The sequence below is a fragment of the Maylandia zebra genome, linkage group LG13 (assembly GCF_041146795.1).
Source record: "Maylandia zebra isolate NMK-2024a linkage group LG13, Mzebra_GT3a, whole genome shotgun sequence".
Taxonomy (NCBI): domain Eukaryota; kingdom Metazoa; phylum Chordata; class Actinopteri; order Cichliformes; family Cichlidae; genus Maylandia; species Maylandia zebra.
The window spans coordinates 26248480-26270046 of record NC_135179.1 but is presented as its reverse complement, the minus strand read 5'-3'; the positions used below and the strand labels follow the sequence as shown (position 1 = coordinate 26270046).

General features: G+C 43.9%; 3 protein-coding genes across 9 annotated transcripts in view; 2 read left to right on the top strand and 1 right to left on the bottom strand.

The window, feature by feature from the left end:
* csgalnact2 (chondroitin sulfate N-acetylgalactosaminyltransferase 2) overlaps positions 1-5334 on the top strand; it is a 6426-nt gene extending 1092 nt beyond the window's left edge. Inside the window, exons 2-9 of one of the 4 annotated variants that reach the window (XM_076891886.1) lie at positions 334-415; positions 597-1411; positions 2498-2714; positions 2872-2973; positions 3063-3241; positions 3327-3421; positions 3517-3598; positions 3674-5334. In XM_076891886.1, coding sequence (XP_076748001.1) covers positions 772-1411; positions 2498-2714; positions 2872-2973; positions 3063-3241; positions 3327-3421; positions 3517-3598; positions 3674-3966 — 1608 coding nt within the window. In that variant the 5' untranslated portion in view covers positions 334-415; positions 597-771 and the 3' untranslated portion in view covers positions 3967-5334. Of the gene's footprint in view, positions 1-333; positions 444-571; positions 1412-2497; positions 2715-2871; positions 2974-3062; positions 3242-3326; positions 3422-3516; positions 3599-3673 lie in introns of all 4 variants that reach the window. The other 3 variants (XM_004559632.4, XM_004559633.4, XM_004559634.4) reach the window with 3 other exon arrangements.
* On the bottom strand, positions 5276-12429 carry sec23ip (SEC23 interacting protein). Of its 3 annotated transcripts, none has more exons than XM_076891883.1 (18): positions 12319-12429; positions 10904-11418; positions 10611-10824; positions 10317-10510; positions 10113-10202; positions 9903-10023; positions 9588-9677; positions 9355-9496; positions 8877-9085; positions 8708-8805; positions 8391-8561; positions 8123-8218; positions 7865-8041; positions 7634-7789; positions 7417-7519; positions 6808-6993; positions 6561-6726; positions 5276-5736 (listed from the first exon to the last, which is right to left on the bottom strand). In XM_076891883.1, exons 2-18 carry the CDS (start codon positions 11207-11209, stop codon positions 5655-5657), a joined length of 2601 nt encoding a protein of 866 aa, XP_076747998.1. In that variant the 5' UTR covers positions 11210-11418; positions 12319-12429; the 3' UTR covers positions 5276-5654. The 3 variants fall into 3 exon arrangements, with proteins under 3 accessions (XP_076747998.1, XP_004559688.1, XP_014265481.1); XM_004559631.5 differs by lacking the exon at positions 12319-12429 and adding an exon at positions 11916-12248 and having other exon boundaries at positions 10904-11415; XM_014409995.4 differs by lacking the exon at positions 12319-12429 and adding an exon at positions 11916-12247.
* A 59-nt stretch (positions 12430-12488) lies between these two features.
* On the top strand, positions 12489-21526 carry mcmbp (minichromosome maintenance complex binding protein). Of its 2 annotated transcripts, none has more exons than XM_076891885.1 (16): positions 12489-12599; positions 14616-14707; positions 14787-14927; positions 15039-15080; positions 15162-15252; positions 15369-15497; positions 15833-15978; positions 16107-16204; positions 16276-16451; positions 19113-19236; positions 19340-19457; positions 19544-19709; positions 19827-19960; positions 20647-20814; positions 20959-21047; positions 21312-21526. In XM_076891885.1, exons 3-16 carry the CDS (start codon positions 14811-14813, stop codon positions 21436-21438), a joined length of 1725 nt encoding a protein of 574 aa, XP_076748000.1. In that variant the 5' UTR covers positions 12489-12599; positions 14616-14707; positions 14787-14810; the 3' UTR covers positions 21439-21526. The 2 variants fall into 2 exon arrangements, with proteins under 2 accessions (XP_076748000.1, XP_076747999.1); XM_076891884.1 differs by having other exon boundaries at positions 12531-12723.
* Positions 21527-21567: the final 41 nt, after the last annotated feature.

The following is a 21567-nucleotide window of genomic DNA, read 5'->3' as shown; positions in this document are numbered from 1 at the left end:
TTCTTGACTGGTGAGCCTTGTGTGACATTTACCAAGCCTGTAATTAAAAAGATAATCACAAATCGGCCTTGAACGCTGTGTGTGTTTCACTTGTTTTGTCCACTTTCATTCCAAGAAGGTACCTCTCAGAATCTGGAGTGTTTGGTCTAGCCCTTTGCACAAAGCTCGTGCATTTATTTTGAAGAGAAAGAGCTACACCGGAAGTCAGTTTGTAGCTAGCTTGCTGTGAAGCTCGCCCACCAGTTTCCTTGTGTGCTGTTGTATGGCTGAGAGCTAGCTGGCGTGTGTTAGCTGTCCAGGTGTAGCTAATCCCTGCTGTCCCTCCTTCCTCAGGTTTAAACGGAATCTTTGAAGTGAAGAAGTCGGATAAATGTTCAAAAGAAACTTACTGACTGAAGGAAACTGTAGATAGCAGGTTGGTTTATTTGAAAGGTTGCTTAAAGGTAACACATTAAATGTCATTGTATGATTATCTACTGTTTTGTCATCAGTGCTTTTATCTAAAAGTCCCTGTATTGGGATCCTGGATTGTGGCCTTTTTTCTGATTGTGGATTTTTGTGTTTTTAACAGCTGATCGTTTTGTGGATTTATACAGGACCTATGTGTGGAAATACTGATGCATTGGAGCCAAAGAACAAGATCTCTTTATTCCAAAATGATCTACACACCCATGTCTCTAAGATGATGTACAGAAACCTGTTTTAAGTAATGTGAGCAGTCCGGGGCGAAGGGAATGCAGGCTTGTCAGCTATAGCTTTTATGAGAACGTGATGCCCAGGCGGGGATTGCCACTTCAGGGTCGGGTCCGCTGGCTCTTCCTGGGTCTTTTTCTGCTGCTGGTGTTGCTGCTGTTTGCATACCTGCTGGAGTGCACTCCACCAGCAGACGTCAGCCTGATCTTACCAGGGGAGACCTATGGCAAAGAATACTACCAGGCCCTGCTCCAGGAACAGGAGGAGCGCCACCTGAACCGTGCTGCCAGTCTGAAGCGGCAAATTGCCCAGCTTAAGCAGGAATTACAGGAAATGAGCGAGAAGTTGAAAGTTCTCCAAGAGAAAAAAGAGCTTCCAGGAGTTCCGGGTCTGGCTGATAAAGACCAAGAGCCTGGAGATTTGCTGGAGTACTTGCATTCTCAGATCGACAAGGCTGAGGTCAACACTGGAGCTCGCCTTCCAAGCGAGTATGCCTTGGTGCCGTTTGAGAGTTTTACTTCTTCCAAGGTGTACCAGCTGGAAATGGGGCTAACGCGGCACCCAGAGGAGAAACCAGTCCGCAAGGACCGCAGGGATGAGCTGGTGGAGGTCATTGAGGCCGCACTAGACATCATCAACAACCCTGACGAGGAGGATGGTGTGGAGGATGATGTGCCGATGCAGAGGCAAACCTACACAGATGGTCACTTTACTGAAGGTGAGACTCTCAGTTAAATTACAGAGTAAGAGGCAATGACTGTAACCAGTGTTCAAAATGAACCTTTTATTAACAGTTTCCACTCAGTGAATAGACTCGTTGAAAAAAAAAAATCACCAGGAAAATCTATTTTTAACGATCCAGAATAATAAACTGAGCCTTTGTTCCAAATCTGATTTGGTTAGTACATTTTATTTAGACAAAGGAGCACTGGGTTGCACTGATATACACTATCTGATGAACACTGGCCAATATTGCCTATTGATTGATGTTGGCATATGACAGTTATCAGATTTTGTGAACAGTCTGTATTTAGGAATATAAATGTTGCACTGGTTAAATGTTCAAATTGTGTGAGCTGCAAGACTTTAACTCTTTACCCTCTGAAAGCCTTTGAAGCTCTTTTCTGAACTTGATGCTTTCTGTTATATTTCAGGCTCGCTTGTAGAACAAAGTGACTGGGTGTGCATCAGAAGTTAGTGACGATGGTCCCTGACCTTGCAGCTACCTTTGGATAAAACGAGTCAAAATTAAAGCACATCTTTTATTTTCTTTTAGAATATTTCTTTATTTTCCCCTTATTCCAGGAAAACAATAAACAACAAAACAAAATCAGCCAAATTGTTACTTTAAACATTGATATTGGGCCAAAATGTCACAATCGGCAAAGGTCCGATTCAAGTTCAGACAGAACAAGCTTGACCTCAAAAGTGATGCGTCAAACGTAAAATACATTTGAAAGTTCATAAGCTGCACTCTCAGCTGCAATGACCCTCCATGACTCCTGCTCCTTGGCTAGTGTATATTGCTTGGTCAGAGTTGTGGTTAGGAGATTACATGAGATAGTTAAGGTTTGACAAAACTGCAGGGGTCAGAGCTAGTCAGATTAAGACTGTGGTGTGCCTTTGCATAGCAAGGATGGGGACAAAAGTTTATGCTACGTGTCTGTGTTTGCGCGTTAGTCATGCGCAGCAGTAGTGCCAAACAGAAATTCTCCTTGAATTTGGCATTTAGTGCCACTTAGTGGATAACTGGTACGTTTTCTCAGCCTGTCTCAGTGTTTTTCAGATTGTCTTCTTTTGGCAGGGCTGTACCGGACAGAGCGAGACAAAGGGACACTTTACGAGCTCTTCTTTGCCAAAGAGGATTCCAGCAGTTTCCGCCACGTCACACTCTTCAGGCCTTTTGGGCCCTTAATGAAAGTCAGGAGCACATCTGTGGAAACATCAGGAATGATTATTAACATCATTGTGCCACTAGCGGGCAGAGCAGAAACTTTCTCACAGTTCTTGCAAAACTTCAGGTGAGAATGAATCTTAAATCCATCCCTCTCCACTAAACATGAGCCAGCACCCTTGGCCTTCATTAGACGTGTTGGCTTTTGTTTCCACCATTGTTGTGGAAAGCACTGCAGCCTTGTGTGTCCTTGTAATCCATTTGAAAAATGCATGTGTTTTTAGGGAGGTGTGCATACAGCATGACAGAAGGGTACATCTCACGGTGGTTTATTTTGGGCAGGAAGGTCTACAGGAGGTGACGTCATCTCTGGAAAAAATGTCGAGGTGAGTCTATTGAACAGAAAGACCTTTTAATAGGCTTGTTAATATGTCATATGAGGCATTTGTTAAAAATCAGGCGTTTTGTTTTACAGGGAGGAGAGCTTCTCCAACTACACTCTCATCCCAGTGGACGAGGAGTTTTCCCGAGGTCGAGGTTTGGATATCGGAGCTCACGCATGGAAGAAAGGCGACGTCTTAATGTTTTTTTGTGATGTGGACATCCATTTTACACTCGAGTTCCTTAACACCTGTCGTCTCCACGCTGCTCCAAGTAGGTTTAATTGGCTCACATTCATTATACTCTTTTAGTGCTCTTGCTCTCAGCCAAAGGTTAATTTGCTTGTTCTGTTTTACAGACAAGAAAGTCTTCTATCCTGTCGTGTTTAGTTTGTACAATCCTGCCATTGTCTACGGAAATTTGGAGCTGGCTCCACCTGTTGAACTCCAGCTGGTAAGAAGTGTAAAGGTTCCCATTCTGACCAACGTGTTAGAAAGCTGGTTTGGTGGTGACCTGTGTGTCAGAGATGACTATCTGTTTTCAAATAGATTCATAAAAAGGATGCTGGATTCTGGAGAGACTTTGGATTTGGAATGACATGCCAGTATCGCTCCGACTTTCTAAATATCGGTAAGCACCAATCATTTGTTTTATTAGACGCGACAGTTGTGCGTAACATGTTTTAAATGGGTCGTATCCCCGCAGGTGGTTTTGATCTTGAAGTCAAAGGTTGGGGGGTGGAAGACGTCCACTTGTACAGGAAGTATCTGCGGAGTGACATGATAGTGATCCGCACGCCTGTGTCGGGTCTGTTCCACCTGTGGCACGAGAAGCAGTGTGCGGACGAGCTGACGCCGGAGCAGTACCGCATGTGCATCCAGTCCAAAGCGATGAACGAGGCCTCCCACTCTCACCTGGGGATGCTGGTTTTCCGCGAGGAGATCGAGGCTCACCTACGCAAGCAGGCCTTCAAGACACAGAGCAAAACAGAGGACTGAGCGAGCCTCTGCGTACCCAGCATCATTTCTACATTAAGACTGCATGGTGCTGATATCGTTAAGGCACTACAGCGAAGACATGTTTACACGGATCCTTCTGCATTTCACCGCACAGCTGTAGACAAATGAATGTACAAAAATGAACATTAGTCAATGTGAAAGTTCACAACGTGGCAACAAGTGTTACTGAAGAGCTGACGCATAATTAGCAATACTTAACTTGCTGAGGGAAGAACAACAGGTACGTATCTCGTGGATTTAGGTTGACAATATGTTACATGAAATCAAATCAATAGGCATGCGCTTTCTAACTTTGAACTTGACAACTTCTCATTAAGCCACCCTGCCTGCTTCAAACACAGCACCTGACCTGCAGCCAGCCTCTTTAGCACCTTTTACAGCCAAATATGACTTCAGAAAGATTTCAGCTCATTCAGATGATTTCTGGCAGCTGTTGCGTGTTTGGACAGGCTTTTTAAATCAAACTAAAGACACATTAAAGGATAACAAGTTGCATAATTTATTGACAACTGTAAAGATGTTGCACTTTCTCATAGTGAACAAAAGAAGCCAAAAGTTTCAGCTGATCCTCAAACACTTTATAATCTTTCACTCAGTATTTTGGCAGTAGTATATGGAGCCATAATATTCTGTTTCTATTAGAAGTTCTGTGAGAGGGGCAGTATGGGTTTTTAAAAAAAAAAGGGAACTTGTGTTTTGTGACAGTGAGTCGCTGTTATCATTCATTTATTGCTGATTGTTTCCAAGTAAAGAGTTCACCTGAAAAGCATGTTGATCAAATGGTTCAAGGACTTGAGCAAAGATCTGCTTACTGCATGCAACGCTACAATATCAGGTGTATGTGGACCAGTATTATTGTATAGATAACAATGAGCGTCATTCCCAGCACTACGATTCCCACTTCTTGACTGGGATTGAATGTTACAGTCATGCTTGTAAATATTTTTCTAATATTCCATTGTTTCATACATGTGAGTTAAATATGTGCCTACATGCAGACAGTACTATGAGCCGTATTCACAGCTGCTGGTTTTTATTCCACATAATGTTACAGCTGAACAGTTCATAGGTTAGAGGGGTAATTTTAATGAGGACAGCTGTCTAAAGATTACATAGTGCAGGCAAGAAGTGCTTTTTCTCCCTCACAGAGGAAGCAGGTCTCATCTGGTACTGTAATTATTTTATTATTAATGTTTTTGCAAATATTCCAGCTTTCTGTAGATAGTCTTCGAGTCTCTCCTTACCCTGCAGGAGAAAACATCAGCAGTACACAATCCAAACGAAACACTTGAGCAAGGTGATGATTTATTTTGAGTCTTGCCATGAAATAAAACTTACAGAAGGCTGCATTTGCTTCTGCTCCTTCCTTTCTGCTGTTAGTATTCGATCTGCTGATACATGTTCTTGGGAAACTTGACCCCTCCCCCCATTTCTATAATTTATACTATAAAAATGTAATATCAAACTTGTCAAGTTTCTTTGAATCAACGAGCTCATTTGTATGTTTCTTAATTTAAGACAAATGGCGTAATACAATTGTATTATTCATCTGTATATAATAAACTACATCAATTAAAAAAAAAAAAAAGGAAAAATAATCAAAATCCCAGTGAAGAAGTAATACATGAAACTAAATGGGACCAAAGCAGACAGGTGTACTCTGTGTATTAATGAGCCATCTGTTCTGGATGGATCCCCATGGTCTTGTAGATCTCTTTGAGAATGAGCAGAGCCGTGTCTTCAGATTGCCTACAAAACACCACAAGTGTTAATACACAGGTTTCAGACAGTCACCGAAGCAGCTTAAAGGACTTCAGACGTCACTCACCATCATTTATATGTGCAGTTTTTATACGCCTCTTTTCCACTAGTACCTACTCGACTCAACTCGATTCTGTTGCAGTCGTTTTCCATTACAATTGAGTACCACCTCCACGTGGGTCATTAAAGCTTTTTGTCAGACTCTGGGACCACAGTGGGGTATTTTTCTCATTGCCAGGTTTCAAAAATGGTGGTTTGGATTTTTGTGAAGGAGTCACTCTCATGACTCATCGAGTGACACCATCGTCTGGCCTATTGGTGGCATGCAGTCTGATTTCACATTTTCGGATTAACTGTGATCACTTGGAACGCCGGCCGAGCACGTACTAAAGAAGGTAATACCCACCCAGTACCAGGTACTACCACCTAATGAAAAACTATCAAAACTAAGTTGAATCAAGTCGAGCTAAAAAGGTACTGATGGAAACGAGGTAAGAATGTACTGTGAGGAAAGGGCCTAAAAATCAACAATGAATAAAAAAAATCTATACTGCAGAAAAGTCTTTTTTTTTTTTTTTTTTTTTTAATGAAACCAAAATAATATGAGGACTTGGTAAATTATTAAGGATCACATATTTGAGAGGCTGAAACCACCAAACCTGTTATTTTTGCACATAGTAAATATTTAAATTATTAATTGATACCAAAAAACATGGACTTAGTTTTCAGTCTGTGTCATTCAGCTGCTTAATACTCAAGTTTCCATTCAAATTGCAACTACAAACAGGTCTTTAATATGAGATTGCTTGTACCAGTAGCAGAGGTGACTCTGGAGGGCAAACAAATACTCGTTGAAACTCTCAATGGGCTTCTCCTGCAGGACGTAGTCGATGCGATTTCCTCCGTTTAACATCCCGATCTTCACCTGAGACTCGTCGTCTTCTTTTTGAAGCTCAGGGTTGTCTGGAATCTTATGCTCTGTGACAAACCAGATCAAAACGGTTGATCTAACAGTACAGAAAATAGTCAAACAAAGACTCACAAGTGAGCCGCACTCACCTTCGTGCACTTGTTGCTTCTCCTCCTCTTCGATCTGATTGGCCACGATGGCCAGCTGGGCCTGAAGTTGGGCATTCGAGGTGTGAGCACGAGCAAAGTCGTTGAGGGTCTGCCAGGCAGTCCTCAGGGAGCTGATGAAACCCTGCTTCAGGTCAGAGCCCATCCTGGTGAGAGACTCCTTTAGCTCTGAAACACACAGAATCACACCTAAGCCCATTTCCGCACAACCAATGAAACCTACATACACTTTAAAAAAAAAAAAAAAGCAACCACCACGAGAAACTTTATTTTGCTGTCACCTTAATGTTTTTCTGCACAGCCAAGGAAAAAACGAATCAGTTTTATTTGCCACTACGTTGCTTCATGGCAATTGAAGTGCAAGAATAGAGTCTTTGTGCTGTGTAACTGCAGATATTGGGACGCTCCACCCTTAAGCGGCAGAGAGGCCAAAAATACTGAACAGTTTAGCTTAGGCTCAGTAACTAACTCTGTATCTGTCAGCATTCACAGTTAAAACCTGATTATTATTTTTTGTTCCTTTTGCTTGAAACTTAATCTCATATGTGACTACAACAATGACAGCTCTGCTCTGAGTGTTTGGGTCCATACCAAGATGAAGCCTCTTCCGTCCTTTGTGATGTGGGATCAAAACAGGCTTCAAGTCCAGGTCTGGCATTATCATAGGCTCAATCCTGTAAGCCACTGGATCCAGCTAAAAGACATTAGTCTAGTGAATGAAATGCCTGTGCACACCAGAATACTGTACAAATCTGACCCAGAGACAATAAAACATGTTACAAATAGCTATAAATACACAAACACATACTGGATGATAAATATTGAAGAATCCCTTGCATGTGGGCAGCTGGTACGTCTCTTCGATATTCTCAAGTCCTCGTACAGTCAGGAACATGCCGATTGGAGAACCCAAGGCAAAGAAATTCACAGGCTCAAAATCCAGAGTGTGGTAGATGACAGACACCTGCAAAAAGTTTATTAAATGTCAGCTCTGCTTCAGAATAGCAGCTCATTGTTGCTGAAAGACAGATGTGTTTACCTGCCCCGTTCCAACTTCAAAGTAATTGTAGTCCACATGGACAGAGGAGACTGTGCTGCCCACTGGAAGCTTCTTCACAGTCGGATCAGAGGGAACTTCAGCTGCTGGTGGAGGTGCTGCAGTCTGAGTGACCTCTTTGACCTCTTTTTTGTTCTCCTGAGCTGCCTGGCGTGCAGCCTGTGAACATGAAACCATGAGTGGGGCGGGTCCATAATCACAATTTTGCAAGCCTCGCAGATACTCAGCAGACAAACTTACCTGCTTATTCACTCTTTCTTTCACAAATTTGGCAATTTTTTTTCTGGGACCAAGTGGGATACCCATCTCCTTCAGGTCCTCAATTGTGCACATAAGCTAAGAGAATATAAAAGGGTCAGAATAAGATGAATTACATTATATTGCATAAAACCCCCGATGTTCTCAAATGACCTTATACAGTTTACATTTATAACTAGATTTCTTATACTTCTAAAACATATCTCAGCTCCTAGCAGTCTGTAAAATAAAAGGTGGACTGTGTTCTTACAAAAGATTCAATGTCAATCTTCTCCTCATCAAAGGTACTCTTGTATTCAGACAGGCCCAGATGTTCCAGCATAGCAGCAAGATCCTCAAACTCCTCCCCGTCTTCTTTGGGCTGCTCCTCCACAGCTGGAGGGGTGACGGCACTATTTTCCTGTGCAACAGGGGCCGTCACCTGATATGAGAAGCAAAATTTACAATTACATACCGAACCTTTATTCTGAAAATATTCAACTAATTTACAAATAAACGGAAAAGAGCACGGTGTTTGTTTTATTTTTACAGTATATTGTAATTTATTTAAATTAGTCAGGGCGTGACCTGTCTGACTTCTCCGTTAGCAGCGGGCATGGTTGGCATGGCCCCTCCAGGTGAGGCATTCTTCTGATTTGAAAGCAGGTCAAAGAGAATCAAAGAACCTGCAAGGAGAAAAATTAAGTGATGGTGGAAAAAACAGAAAGGTTAGAAGCTGATTAAACATGTTTATTACCCAAGCTGTGTCCTGCCACTGACACTGCTCCTCTGAAGTCCGGGTTCCTCTCCATGAACAGGGCATAGAGTCGGTTAATCTCCTGAGCAACAGTGTCCATGATGGTCTGGCAGTAAGTGGGACTGTTGTAGAAAAGCACATCTAACAAGGTCTCATTGGTAAAGTGACGTAAACGCCCGGTGCTGGGCAAAGTGATCTTCTTTATCCTCCTGCAAAGATGAACAAGAAATAAGTCTGTTAAGGTCCTGCAAGGATGTCTGGTGAACTGAGGCACCAATTGTCTCCGGCATATAATGACAGTGTCCAATAAATGTTCTGTTTACCCATCTCTGAGTAATGATGAAGGACTTACAGGTGACAAACAATGTCAATTTAAAATAAGAGAGTAAGTCCAGTGTTTCCATCCAGTCAGGAGCTATTTATAATATCACCACATGTGTGTCAGGCCTCTTTGGTGTTAAACCCTTGTCCCCCTCACCTGTCCACCCCTGTGGCATCTCCATGTAGAGCCGTGTGCCACTGCACGGGCAGAAACTCCACTCTGCTGATAGCGTGTTCATCCAGCGATTTCTTAAAATGGCTCTGCAGCAGCTTCAGCGACACATTACGGAAGTCGTCCACTGAAAGCACGACAAAACAGCATTTTTAACGTTTCCTTTGTACACATCGTTACACGACTGCAGTGTGACTGCTCATTACTTCATTACTCACCACACTCAATCATGCTCCGAAATCTCAAGTCACACACGGGGCCAATTCCATGAACCATGAACACAAGATGATCCACCGTTGAGAGCTCACCTGGAAAGAGATGTCTCTAATCTTAAATATGTGCATAAAATGTGAACTACAGTCAGAATGAGGCTGCATTATACTTCACCTAGCACCCAACCAGCTATCAAAAAGTCCTTCTAATGCCTCTGGAATACCTTATACTTTTCATTTCCTAAAATTACACTTAGTGGATGATACAAACTGTGTTTACACTTAGAGCAAATTATTTTGAGCACAGCGGAACTTGTCTACCATCAGGCACTTCATCGTGGTCATCATCGATTCCTCTCTTCACCACTCTGGGTCTGGTCTGCCCGTCCTGAGTTGTGCCCCACTCATCTGGTACGCAGGAGGGCTGAAACTGCACTATGACCTACAAAGGCAAACAGATCAATGCTCGTGAACTATAAAGCTAATTACATCATCAGACCGCTACAGCACATTAATCAAACAGGGGTTTACCTTTGGGTTGTGCATCACAATGGTTTCCCCTGATGGGAACTCCAGCCTGCGGTGCCACTGGTTGGTAGACACAGCTTTCTTATATTCAGCCTAGAGATGATGCAATAATACAATATTATAATTTCCTTTTACAACAGTGCAGCCTAAACTAAATCAATAAAGAACAATGCAGAGGGTATAAAAAACAGTATTTTTGAGACAAACCTCGAGCTTATCGCTGAACTCCTCAGAGTAAGGAATAAAGCGACTATCTGTATCTCCTTTGTAGAACCAGGTGCAGCGTCGGACCTCTGTAGGCTCCTCCTCCCAGTACACTGCAGTCCGCATGCGGTCATAAAGCTGCACGTCATACCTCCCTCCGTCTGTGCGTATGATCACACTTTCTGGATCTGGTTGAACTGAAAGAATGAAGAAAAAAAAAACAAAAAAAACTTCACTGTGCAGTTCAGGTCAAAATTAGATTCTCAGGAAGACAAATTTGCACGTGTCTTGTCGTACCAGAGTTGTACGTCTCCTCAAGCTGAAGGGAGTCAAAGATACTGAAAGGAAGCCAGACGCTTTTTGACTCCACCTGCTTGCAGTAGAACCAGTGAGGCTGAACTGGCTCATAGACGTTGTAGTTGTACGGCATCATGGGAACAGCAGGAACGACGGCTCCAGCTGTGGTGGCTGGAAGTGGAGGTGGAGGGCCCTGAATCTGCGTGGGAGGAGGCTGAAGAGAGAAAGATGTGATTTAACTTCCCAAATAAGTTAATAAACCCTTTGATCAACAACACCGGTGTGACACTCACCTTTGTATACATGGGTCCTGATGGGGGGAACGTTTGCGGTGGCGAGCTGACCAAGTAGGGATTCTGCTGTGGCGTGTGTGTTGGCGGCATGATTTCCGGAGCTGGAATATAAGGACTAGCTCTGCTGCTGGTGGGGGTGTGTCTGTACGGGTTGTGGCTCTGCGGCTGCATCTGGGGAGGCGGTGGGGTCATTGTGGTAGGGGGAGGAGTGTGACGCCCCATGGGGCTCTGGTAAACTGCACTACCAAACATCGAAGGAGAAGGGTTCATTTGTGAGCTGGCAGGTGGGGGTTGTGGTGGAACCATGCTGACACTGCTGGGAACAGAAACGTGTCCCGTTGTGGTCGGGGCTGCAGACAGCACTGGCGGGGGGCATGGAGAATGCCCTATTGATGCAAATGGGTCAGTACTGGTTATGGGACTGGAGAAGTAGCTGAATGTAGACGGGGCATGTCCATTCCCAGATGTCTGACCTACAAAGCTGTCTTCTTCTCCAACATCAGTGGAGTCATCTACTGCACACCGACATGGAGAATAAAAGTGTAACACATGTTTTAGTATCTATGCAAAAACATCTGACACACATTAAATCACAGAGATAGAGAATATGTGCTCAGAGCTGTAGCTTTCTACTGTTTAGTCCTTAAAGTATAAAAAGAGGAAACATGTTTATCAGGCGCTTGTTCAGCAGAATGTCGCATCATTAAATCCCTGTAACAGGACGTTATCTTTCCATTTAACTCAGAACACTGTTTTGCCTGTGACCCTGAAACATACGTGCAAAATAAAACATCACACAGCTGCCAGTCTGACCACAACACATCGCTGTCAGTTAGCCTAACCTTACGCCTGATAAACGCTTCCCTACTCGGACAAGGTTTCTTTCTCTTTCTGTTACTTTTACACTCAGTAAGCCCCGATAGCGATACGGGAACCCAATCTGCTAACTAGCTTAGCTTGCTAACGAACCCGCAAATGTTTGGACATTTCCTCAGTCGGCATCTCGTCTCACCTCCTGACAGCACCGCCGGACCAGTGGCCTGACTCACTGGCATGAAAGGCAAATTGAAGTTAAACTCTGGAGCGGCGCTGAATAGTAAATTTGCACTGGTGTTTGGAGCATTATTATTTTTTCTATCTGCCATTTTCCCCGAGAATTACACGTAGCCACTACCGGAGCAGGCAGACAGGACACGCTCAGTTCTCCAATGAGCGTTTTTGTTTTTTTCACTGCGCTTGCAGATTTTGCTGAGCTATAAAGCATTAACCGGAGACTGCACGACTACAAGCGGCGTAGCACATATTATTCAGATCTACTAAAATCACGCAGGCAATTTCGCCACAGTTCTTTTGTTGGAGCTACAACAAACACTCTCGCTCACCACTGCCACCTATAGACCAGGATGATTACTTACACTGTAATATTGGATCTTTTAAATAAAAAACAATAAACTGTATCTTTAAAAAATAGAAGTAGCTCTATATTAAAGACTATTTCTTTACTTTTCTTCACTAGAGCAGGGATTTAAAGTCAAACGAAAAACACCCAGCCTATCCTGAAGGAGAGTTATGACGCACCTCCGTGCTCCGGTTGGTCCCCGTACCCAAAACAAACCCACTACGCTCTCCGTCTGGTGACGCAAATTTCCCGCCCTTCACTTCAGCGATCCCGTGTATGGGGAAAGTCAACAAACTGGTATTTTCACTGTGATTTTTCTTTGATATATTTTCTAATCTCCGGACCTTTATCACCATCTAAGCCATGCCTTCCACACATGACTGGATTAACGACCCCGTTGGTGTTGTTGAGGGGATGTTTGGTAAGACACCGGAACTTCACTCAGTAGGGCTAACGCGTGAACCTAGCTAGTTAGCTCTCTGACTACGTACCATGCCAACTTTGCACATTGCAGGTGGCTGTGTGTGTTTTCTTTTTTCTTTCTCTTCGAAAAAGCAAATGACTTACACTTGTCTTACACTTTTTCGTGTAGTTACTGTACACACGCCACTGCCACACATCAAGACGGAGACGGATTTTAAAGAATAAGCGGAAAAATCCACATATTCCTTAAAATCTTAAAGGACTGACATTTACGTGTCACTGGTGGGGGCGGTTATATTTAAGATTAATAAAAGTTGCTTATATCTTTTAGACATGTTGTATCATGTAATTCTAGTAACTCTTTTATCTATTTTCCTTCCAAACCCCCACATTATAACAGGGTTTCTCTTTACCCTGTCTCACTTCTTTGCTCAACATATTACATTTATACACTTACTAGTCACTTCATTAGGTACATCTGTTGAATTCTTCAATAAGACATATTTAATCTCTCTAATATATGCAGTTCCATGGCAACAACTCAGTGCATTTAACCACGCAGACATGGGCAAGACGACCGAGCATGAGAATTGGATGAAATGTGTTTTTAATTGACTTTGAATGTGGTATAGTTGTTGGTGCCAGACAAGCTGCTTTGAGTATTTCAAAAACTGCTGATATACTGGGATTTTCCCCCATAACCATCTCTTCGGCTTACAGAAAATTGGTCAGAAGAAGAGAAAATATCCAGTGAGGACCAGTTGTCTGGTGGAAATGCCTTGATGATGTTAGAGATCAGAGGACAATGGTTTGTCTGCTTTGAGCTGATAGGAACGCAACAAAGTAACTCGAATGACTACTTGTTAGACCCAGGATATGCAGAAGAGCATCTGTAAATGTGCAACATGTCAAAACGTGAGGCAGATGTGCTACAGCAGCAGAACACTTGATTTCTGCTGCAGAATTTGGATGGTAGGATCAACATTTGGCATAAACAACATGAAAGCATGGCTGCGTTCTGCCTTGCATCACCAATTCAGGTTGCTGGTGGTGTAATGATGTGTGAGGGATATCTTATTGTCACACTTTAGGCCCCTTAGTACCAGCTGAGCATCATTTAAAAACCACAACCAAACTGAGGGTTGTTTCTGACCATGTCTATTCCCTTTATGTCCACAGTGTGGGGGCGACCGTGGCTCAAGAGTTGGCAGTTTGTCTTGTAATTGGAAGCTTGCTGGTTCGAGCCCCGGCTTGGACAGTCTGGGTCGTTGTGTCCTTGGGCAAGACACTTCACCCGTTGCCTGGTGGTGGTCAGAGGGCCTGGTGGCGCCAGTGTCTGGCAGCCTCGCCTCTGTCAGTGCACCCCAGGCTGTGGCTACAATGTAGCTTGCCATCACCAGTGTGTGAATGGGTGGATGACTGAATGTAGGGGTCCATAGGGACTAAGTAAAGTGCTATACAAATACAGGCCATTTACAGTGTACATCAGCCTGTGTGGAACGGGAGATTCACATCATGGCTGACAAGTCTGCAGCAACTGTGTGATGCTGTCATGTCAATATTGACCAGGATCTTCAAGGAATCTTTCCACCACTTTGAATCAGTGACATAAAAAATTAAGACAGTTTTGAACGCAAACAAGTGGGAGGAGCACCTTTGATCTTTGCGAGGATGTACTTTGAAAATGCCTGGTTGGGGGACGGGTTGGGGGACTGGTCTGTGGTGGTAGTGGAGCTTCCATGATTGCTCACACCAGAGGGCGCTTTCCATAGTGAGACAGAACATCTTTATCTAATGCAGCCCAGCTAAGCTAATTTTGCTCTACAACAACCATTTATCCAACTTTGAGTTTTGATTTGCCAATAAAATTATGCCTTCTTGATATTTCAGCCGCTTCCCAGAGTAATCCAAGCTCTGGCTGGGAGGCGAGAGCCGTGGAGTTCTTCAAAGATCGACTGAAAGAGAAGGACGCTCACACCTTGGTAATACAAATTACACTTTCAACAAAAACATGTGCACAAATGACAGGCTCCTAATCTGTTTCTGCACACTTTGATGCAGGTCCCATCTCTCAACGACATCCCCATGCATTACCTGAAGCCCAACAGCCTCGTGAAATTTCGCTGTTTCATCCAAGACATGTTTGATCCAGAGTTCTACATGGGAGTCTATGAGACTGTCGATCCAGCCACACAGGCTAAAGTACGCACTTCTTTATCCTCTCGCCTGCTGTTATTGGTACGAGTGCAGCCCTTTGATAATCTCTTAGCTGTTTTCATCTTTCATCCTCTTTTTCTGTCTATTCTTTCACAGACGTTGCGATGTGGGAAGTATAAAGACGTGACAGAATGCGGGGTGAGTCTCTTCAAAGACTCATTTGCTGTAGATGGCTCATTTTAGCTCCAACTTGGTTGTTAACGGGTGTTTCATCTGCAGGTGGATTTTAACTCTAAAAACACAGTAACTGCAGAGCGACAGACTTTCTACTGTGTGCCAATCCCCGGAGAAAACCCCTGGGTCAAAGAGATATCCTCAGCTTGCAAAAGACCACATAGAATCGCTCTTTACGCAGCTGGCATTCGTGAAATGTGCATTTATATCTTGTGATCTGCTGCTCCGAGTTGTCCTTAACTCTGTTGCACAGATATGCCAACAGCAGCCAAGCAAGAGTGGTGCCTTCCACCTCGTACGTGCCAAGCAGACAGAAACGAAGCTACGAGGAAGACGACGACATGGACACGCAGCCACAGAAGCAGAGGGAAGCGCACGCTGGTACGAGTGTTCAGAATCGGCATTCGTTCGATAAAGTCAAATTTACTGTTGGTCAGAATAAGAGTGTTAGCATAAGGTCCAACTTATAGCTGCTCTTGATCAGTTACATTATATCATTTTATTGTGTCATTACTGTCATTTTTGAAACGCTTTGATAACTTTGTGGATCCGTCCTTGCCTTGTGAGCATCGTCTAGACTCCTTTTTTCCTTGCATTATTGTGCAAATAGAAATAACTTGTGCTTTATAAAAGAAAATAGCATGTTTAGAAAGGCTATGTTGAAAATCCTGTTTAAAAAGCACTTTTGACAACGGTTTTATTTTTCCTTGCTGCAGGTCCTCAGAGTCTCACAGAACATCACGGCAACGGCGACTGTAAGCGGCAGGAGACAGAAGCTCCCTCCAGCCAGACGACATCTGCCTCCCACCTCGACCTCAACTTCCCCCTGCCGGGAGAGAAAGGCCCTTCCTGCCTAGTCAAGGTGCGCTGTGTCAGTTTATTCCTCTTCCAGTACTGAACCGTTTTGAACAAAGAGGTGATTTTAGAGACGATACAGCTATCATGAGGAGAGTTTTAGGACACATGCTATAATGTGCGTATCATTGGCAGGTCTATGAGGACTGGGACAGCTTCAAACTTAACGACATGCTTGAGGTCTACGGGATCCTCTCCGTCAGTCCCGCTCTCAGCGCCTTAGCCGACGAGAAGTAAGACACGTACTTTGATTTTCCTCCCTGCCCTGCTCGGTTTGTTTCTCATTGTTGACGTTTCCATACAGAGACGCCTCTTCAAACCTGCTGGATCCCACGGAGTCCATGGAGACGGCAGAGGAGCAGAGGGTGCACTGCCCGCCAGCCTCGCTCGTTCCACGCCTCCACATGCTCTACGCCAAGCAGCTGCAGCACAACAACCCCCTGCTGCCCTCTGCCGCCACCTCGGAGGACAACAGTGCTTGTAAGGACAAACAGTAGAGTAGTAGGCCTCCAAGTTTCTTCATTCTTTTTCCTCGTGTATGTTACATGCCAATCACACAGCCAGTAAGCATCCAGGAAAATATTTCATAATCCTGCTACAAAAATAAGTATCGCAGCAGGGTTTTTTTTTTTCACAGATTTTAATGAGATAGCTGAATGTAATCTTATTTACATAACATTCTGCTAAATAAGCCTGAGTACTGGGGTTGTCTAGATTTCACTTGACAACTTGAAGAAGAGACACTTTTGGCAAGTTTGACTTCATTCCTCCGGAGGGATGAAGTCAAACTTTATTAAAAAAACATTAAGTAAACAACCCGATGCTTCCAGCACTGCAGACAAATCAGTTATTAATGCTGAATCAATGTGGGCGACACGTTTAAACTGCTTTGACTACATAAATATTATTTGCGGTGACTGTGCAATACTTTAGTGATACAGAGCTTCTTCAGCCGCCCTCGGTGCTGGAGGAAGCATGAGAATCCTTCAGTTCTGTGCACTTTTAGCACTGTTGCCGCACAGCAAAAAGAGCCTGGGGTCAAATCTAACCCTCAGGATATTCTCCGTGTAGCTCAGTGGGCTCTTTCCGGTATTCCTGCTTTCTCTCACGGTCCAAAGACGGGCTCCTTAGGTTAACTGGCGATTCTAAATTGGTGTGAGGAGTGGATTAGGGGTGGGTTCTGATTATCGATTTATCGATTAAAATCGATTCTAGCTTGGATAACGTAAAATTGATTCATTAAAATCCTGAATCGATTTTAAAATGTAAATATATTTTGCCCGAAACGCCAGAATCTCAGGTTAAACCTCACAAAATTACAACAACCACCAAACAGCTAAAACAGTAAATGAGAGCAGGTACATGGATTCTGCACAAAGACGTAAACAAAGCGCGGACCCGCCGACGGATCAGAATCAGTGAGATGTCGCCTTTCTTACCCGACGGCACGGACACGGTCGGGGCTGACAGCTCGCTGATTCTGATGTTTCGCCAGGTCTGCGCTTTGTGTTTACGTCCTTTTTGCACTAGATTCTGAAGCTGCAGGTTTTATTTCTCTCCAAACAATATTGAGTGAACCAGCAGCAAAAGAAGATCCAAACTACGCTTCACATAAACATCATCATGAATTCACTCTTAGTTTTGCTATTTTGCTTCCACCAGGATAAAATCACATCTCTCTCTCTCTCTCTCTCTGTTCTTCAAAAACAGTTTCCCGTCTAAAAATCTGTTTTCTTCATTACAACATGCCAGCCGCTGTTTTTTTTTCCTTTTACTTACTTCCGAAAAGAGAGCCTAATTTCTGCCGTTCAATACGCTACTGAACAAATTTAAACGTCTTAAAATTAGCCGTGTCTCTAATAAAACCGCTGTAACTTTGCTTCACTTCAGCAGTATCAGGTAACGTTCATAGGTTGACTTTCTTTCGTTTTTTAACTACTGCAGAATATTTTTAAGGTTACCTGTTATAAAATCCCAGGCCAGGAAAGTCGCCTTCATGTTTTTCTGAGTTTTATCCTCAGCTACTTTGACACAAATGCATCTGCTGTGATGCTTACACCTTTGATAAAGTCTCGCAAGTGTCAGCTTTCTTTTTATAGATATAAAAATATGGAAATGTACTGATACGTGATCAGAATTATAATATTTCTGACTGAGGCAAAATTCGCCCGATTCGAATCGAATCGATTCCAGAAATCAGTGACGATGCCCAGCCCTAGAGTGGATGTAAGAGTGAAAGGTGGTCTCTATGTATCTGTGTGTTAGCCCTAAAACAGTGCCGACCTGTCCAGGGTGACCCCGGTCTTCCTCTGTGATTGCTGGGACAACCTCTAGCCCCATCTGAATTGGATAAGCATAACGTGATAACATGGTCTGTGTTTTGTTTTGCTTTGCTCAGAGATTCTTTTTGCTAAAATAAAATCACACTGATTACGGGTAGTCTGTAAATATGTGGACGTTTTGTTTTGTAGTTGTTTTCCATATTGGTTAAAGTTTAGCGCTAGCCCAGTAAAAGTCACAGAGAGCTGAAAACGCACCGCTCCTTCGACTCTAGTTGTCAAAGCCCGAAACAGATTCGCAGAGTCCTTCTCATGATTCCATTAGGTTTTAGTAAAACATTAACAAGAGCTGAAGTTTAGTTTCTGTAGCATCAAACATTTACCCATGAGTGTTCCCATATGAGAGATTTGTGCACATTTAAGCATGTGATGCACAGCAGTAACTCATTCATTTGGTTGCTTATGATAAATGGACATTTCTGACAGGATTACTGTGTACTTTACTTCCGACAGCTGAGTTTTCACACTGTCTTAATTTATAACACACCATTTAAAAACAGTCTGAGGTGTTTACTAAAGTGTGCATGGATATCAAGGAAGTCGCTTCAGTAATTATCAAAGAAGATAACGGGACAGATGTACTGTCAGATCTCATTAATAAATAATATCGCTTAAGCAGGGCGACTTGTTCCATCAGTGTTGTAGGAATGTTTAATGAAGTGTGAGAAGTATTGAAATCAAGCAGGAAAACAATCCCATTAAACTGAAGTTCATTTGCCTTGAAAAGCTTTCTAATAAGAGGAACAATGCAGCGACTGGTTCAGACTGGAGCTGAGTTGATTCTTTGTCCTTTCTTCCTCAGTTTTAGCTTCGACCCTGAGCGAGATGCCCTCTGTCAGAGAAGAGCTTCTGGCATACTTGACTCATGTCCTCCTGGGTGATGCTCTTGCAGCCGAGTACCTCATTCTGCATCTCATTTCTAACGTGTACGTAAAGTTCAGTATGTGAGCTTCCTGATTATTATTTTTTTTGTAATTTTTTATTTGATGGTTTCAAACTAACGCCAGCACACTTTTATTTTTCTTGTAGGTACGTGAGACGGGACGTCCTCCCGCTGGGCAAGTTTACCTTGAACATGAGTGGCTGTCCTACTGTTGCCTCGTACACTGAGCGCCTTTATCAGATCATCCAGCAGCTCGTGCCTTCTGTGAGTTATCAGCGCAATCGGTCGCAGGTACTGCTTGGTTTATATCTGGATGAACTGAGACACACTCAACATTGTTTCCCCTGCAGTCACACTACCTGGGCATGAGCCTCCAGAACATGAACCAGATACGGTTGGTGCCTAAGAAGGACTATGTGGCAAACCGGCTGGTGAGCGGCGCCCTGCAGCTGGCCAAAAACACTTCCCTCTACCTAGATGAAACGCAGCTGGAGCAGGGACAGCTGGACACAACAGGTGGGTCTTCTAGAAGACCACAAGAGGTCGACAGCGAGGACTCAAACGCCACCATTTTTCCTGTCCTTGTGACTGAACTGGGTTGGATCTGTTACTCTGTTGTGTTTGTTGCTGCAGGTGTGCGTAACGTCACGGCCTTGGGGAACCTGATCTCGTGGCAGAAGGTTGATTATGACTTTAACTACCATCAGATGGAATTCCCCTGCAATATTAACGTGCTCATCGCGTCAGAGGGCCGCTCGCTGCTGCCGGTAAGAACGCAGTGAAAGCTCACTCCCACCCATCGCGGATCCCTCCCAGCACCCTCGCCTCGCTCCCCACCCCCGGCTACGGCTAGGGGAGGGGTTCGATTTCCTCCGGTGTCTCACGAAGCAGAGCCGTGTCAGACACTGGTGGTTGTTTCCAGCCGGCGTCACGCTGTCGTCTCAGCTGACATCGGTCGGCCGCAGCCAGCCCTTCAAGCCGGCGGCTTTAACCAGAGTCTCGCTGTGTTGCGAACAGCCTGAGGAATGTGCTGTGCGCTATTTCTGTGTGCTGGTCTAATGGGTTGCCATGGTGGCAGCTGTGTGCCACGGGAACAATCCCGGGAGAGGCGTCAGGCTCGGCCTGCTATTAGGCGAGCAGTGAAGGGCAGCATGCTGTAAACAACTCCCACGGTTCATTAGAAGTCACAATGGTTACATGGTTGTGTTTACTGTTTACAGCGAGCAGCTATTGGCTGATTAGAAGCTGGAGGCTCGGCTCGATCAGATGCTTAACCGTCACCAAGGCTTTGATCCTGTCTGCCGTGCTCTGAAGTTTTGATAATATGCCAAAGTAGGCGGGCATGCAGCACACAGGGAAACTTTTGCATAGCAACACCTAGTAAAAAAGACATCCTTTCTGGATATGGACTTCCTCTATGGCACACAATCAATATTATTCTTTATCTCCACAGTCTGACTGTCAGATACACCTGCAGACTCAGGTCGCTCCATCCCACCTGGAGGAGTATCTCAGCACCATGCACATGCTTTCTCAGGCCTCATCACAGCTCAACAAGTTCAGAATCTACCTGAGTGTGGCTCGGCTGCTTGACTACAGCATCTCAGATGAAGTGACAAAGGTGAGACAAGCTCTTATACTTATACAGTGAGTTGAGTTTCAGCTAGTATGGTAGCTGTTTCTTCATGTACCCAGTCTGTTTGAGCAGCTCTTTTTATAAGTTTGCATACAAGAATTAAGTGTCTCCTTTTCCTCCTGCACTCAGTCAGTTGAAGATGACTTTGTAGACATGAGGAAGGATGACCCCCAGAGTATATCTGCCGAGGACCTGCACAGGATGCTCGTTGTGGCGAGGTGGGTTGTGATTTATATAACTGCCTTTATGTAGCATTTAATTAATTTTCATTCATGAGAATAATAACAGCCCCTAAGGCACTTTAGAGTGTTAAGCAATAAGCTATAATCAAAACTGAAAGCACCATAAACAGGCTGATGATAGCTTCACGCCTCAGCGCAGCCAATTTCTTTTTTTTTGAACTCGCTCGTACATCTCATAGATCGTCTCAGACTGGCAGCTTATTAAAACTGAGATGTGGCTCTCTGCGAATCTGTCCGTAGGTTGTTGTCTCTGAGCCAGGGTCAGACCTCGCTGTCCAGAGACAGCTGGCTCCGAGCCAAACACATCGAGGCGCTGCGGAGGAGCCGGATGGAGCAGCACAAGTGTGTCAACGGCAACGAGCCGTGATCAGAGGCAAATGACATGACTTGTTTGCTTTTTTCCCCCATTTGATATCTAAACAGTTTGTAATAAAGATGTTTTCATTTGCCACATAGTTCAGGTATTCACTTTTTTTTTTTTTTTTTTTTTTGTACT

Bases quoted from the DNA above. Each gene is read 5' to 3' on its own strand.
- sec23ip (XM_014409995.4), bottom strand. From the start codon at position 12,048: ATGGCAGATAGAAAAAATAATAATGCTCCAAACACCAGTGCAAATTTA. The intron at 8,219-8,390 runs GTAAGAACACAG...ATATTCTCTTAG, and splicing joins AGATTGACATTGAATCTTTT to CTTATGTGCACAATTGAGGA. The intron at 6,994-7,416 runs GTATGGACCCAA...TGTGTGTTTCAG, and splicing joins ACGGAAGAGGCTTCATCTTG to AGCTAAAGGAGTCTCTCACC.
- mcmbp (XM_076891884.1), top strand. From the start codon at position 12,666: ATGCCTTCCACACATGACTGGATTAACGACCCCGTTGGTGTTGTTGAG. The intron at 14,928-15,038 runs GTACGCACTTCT...ATTCTTTCACAG, and splicing joins ATCCAGCCACACAGGCTAAA to ACGTTGCGATGTGGGAAGTA. The intron at 15,081-15,161 runs GTGAGTCTCTTC...TTTCATCTGCAG, and splicing joins AAGACGTGACAGAATGCGGG to GTGGATTTTAACTCTAAAAA.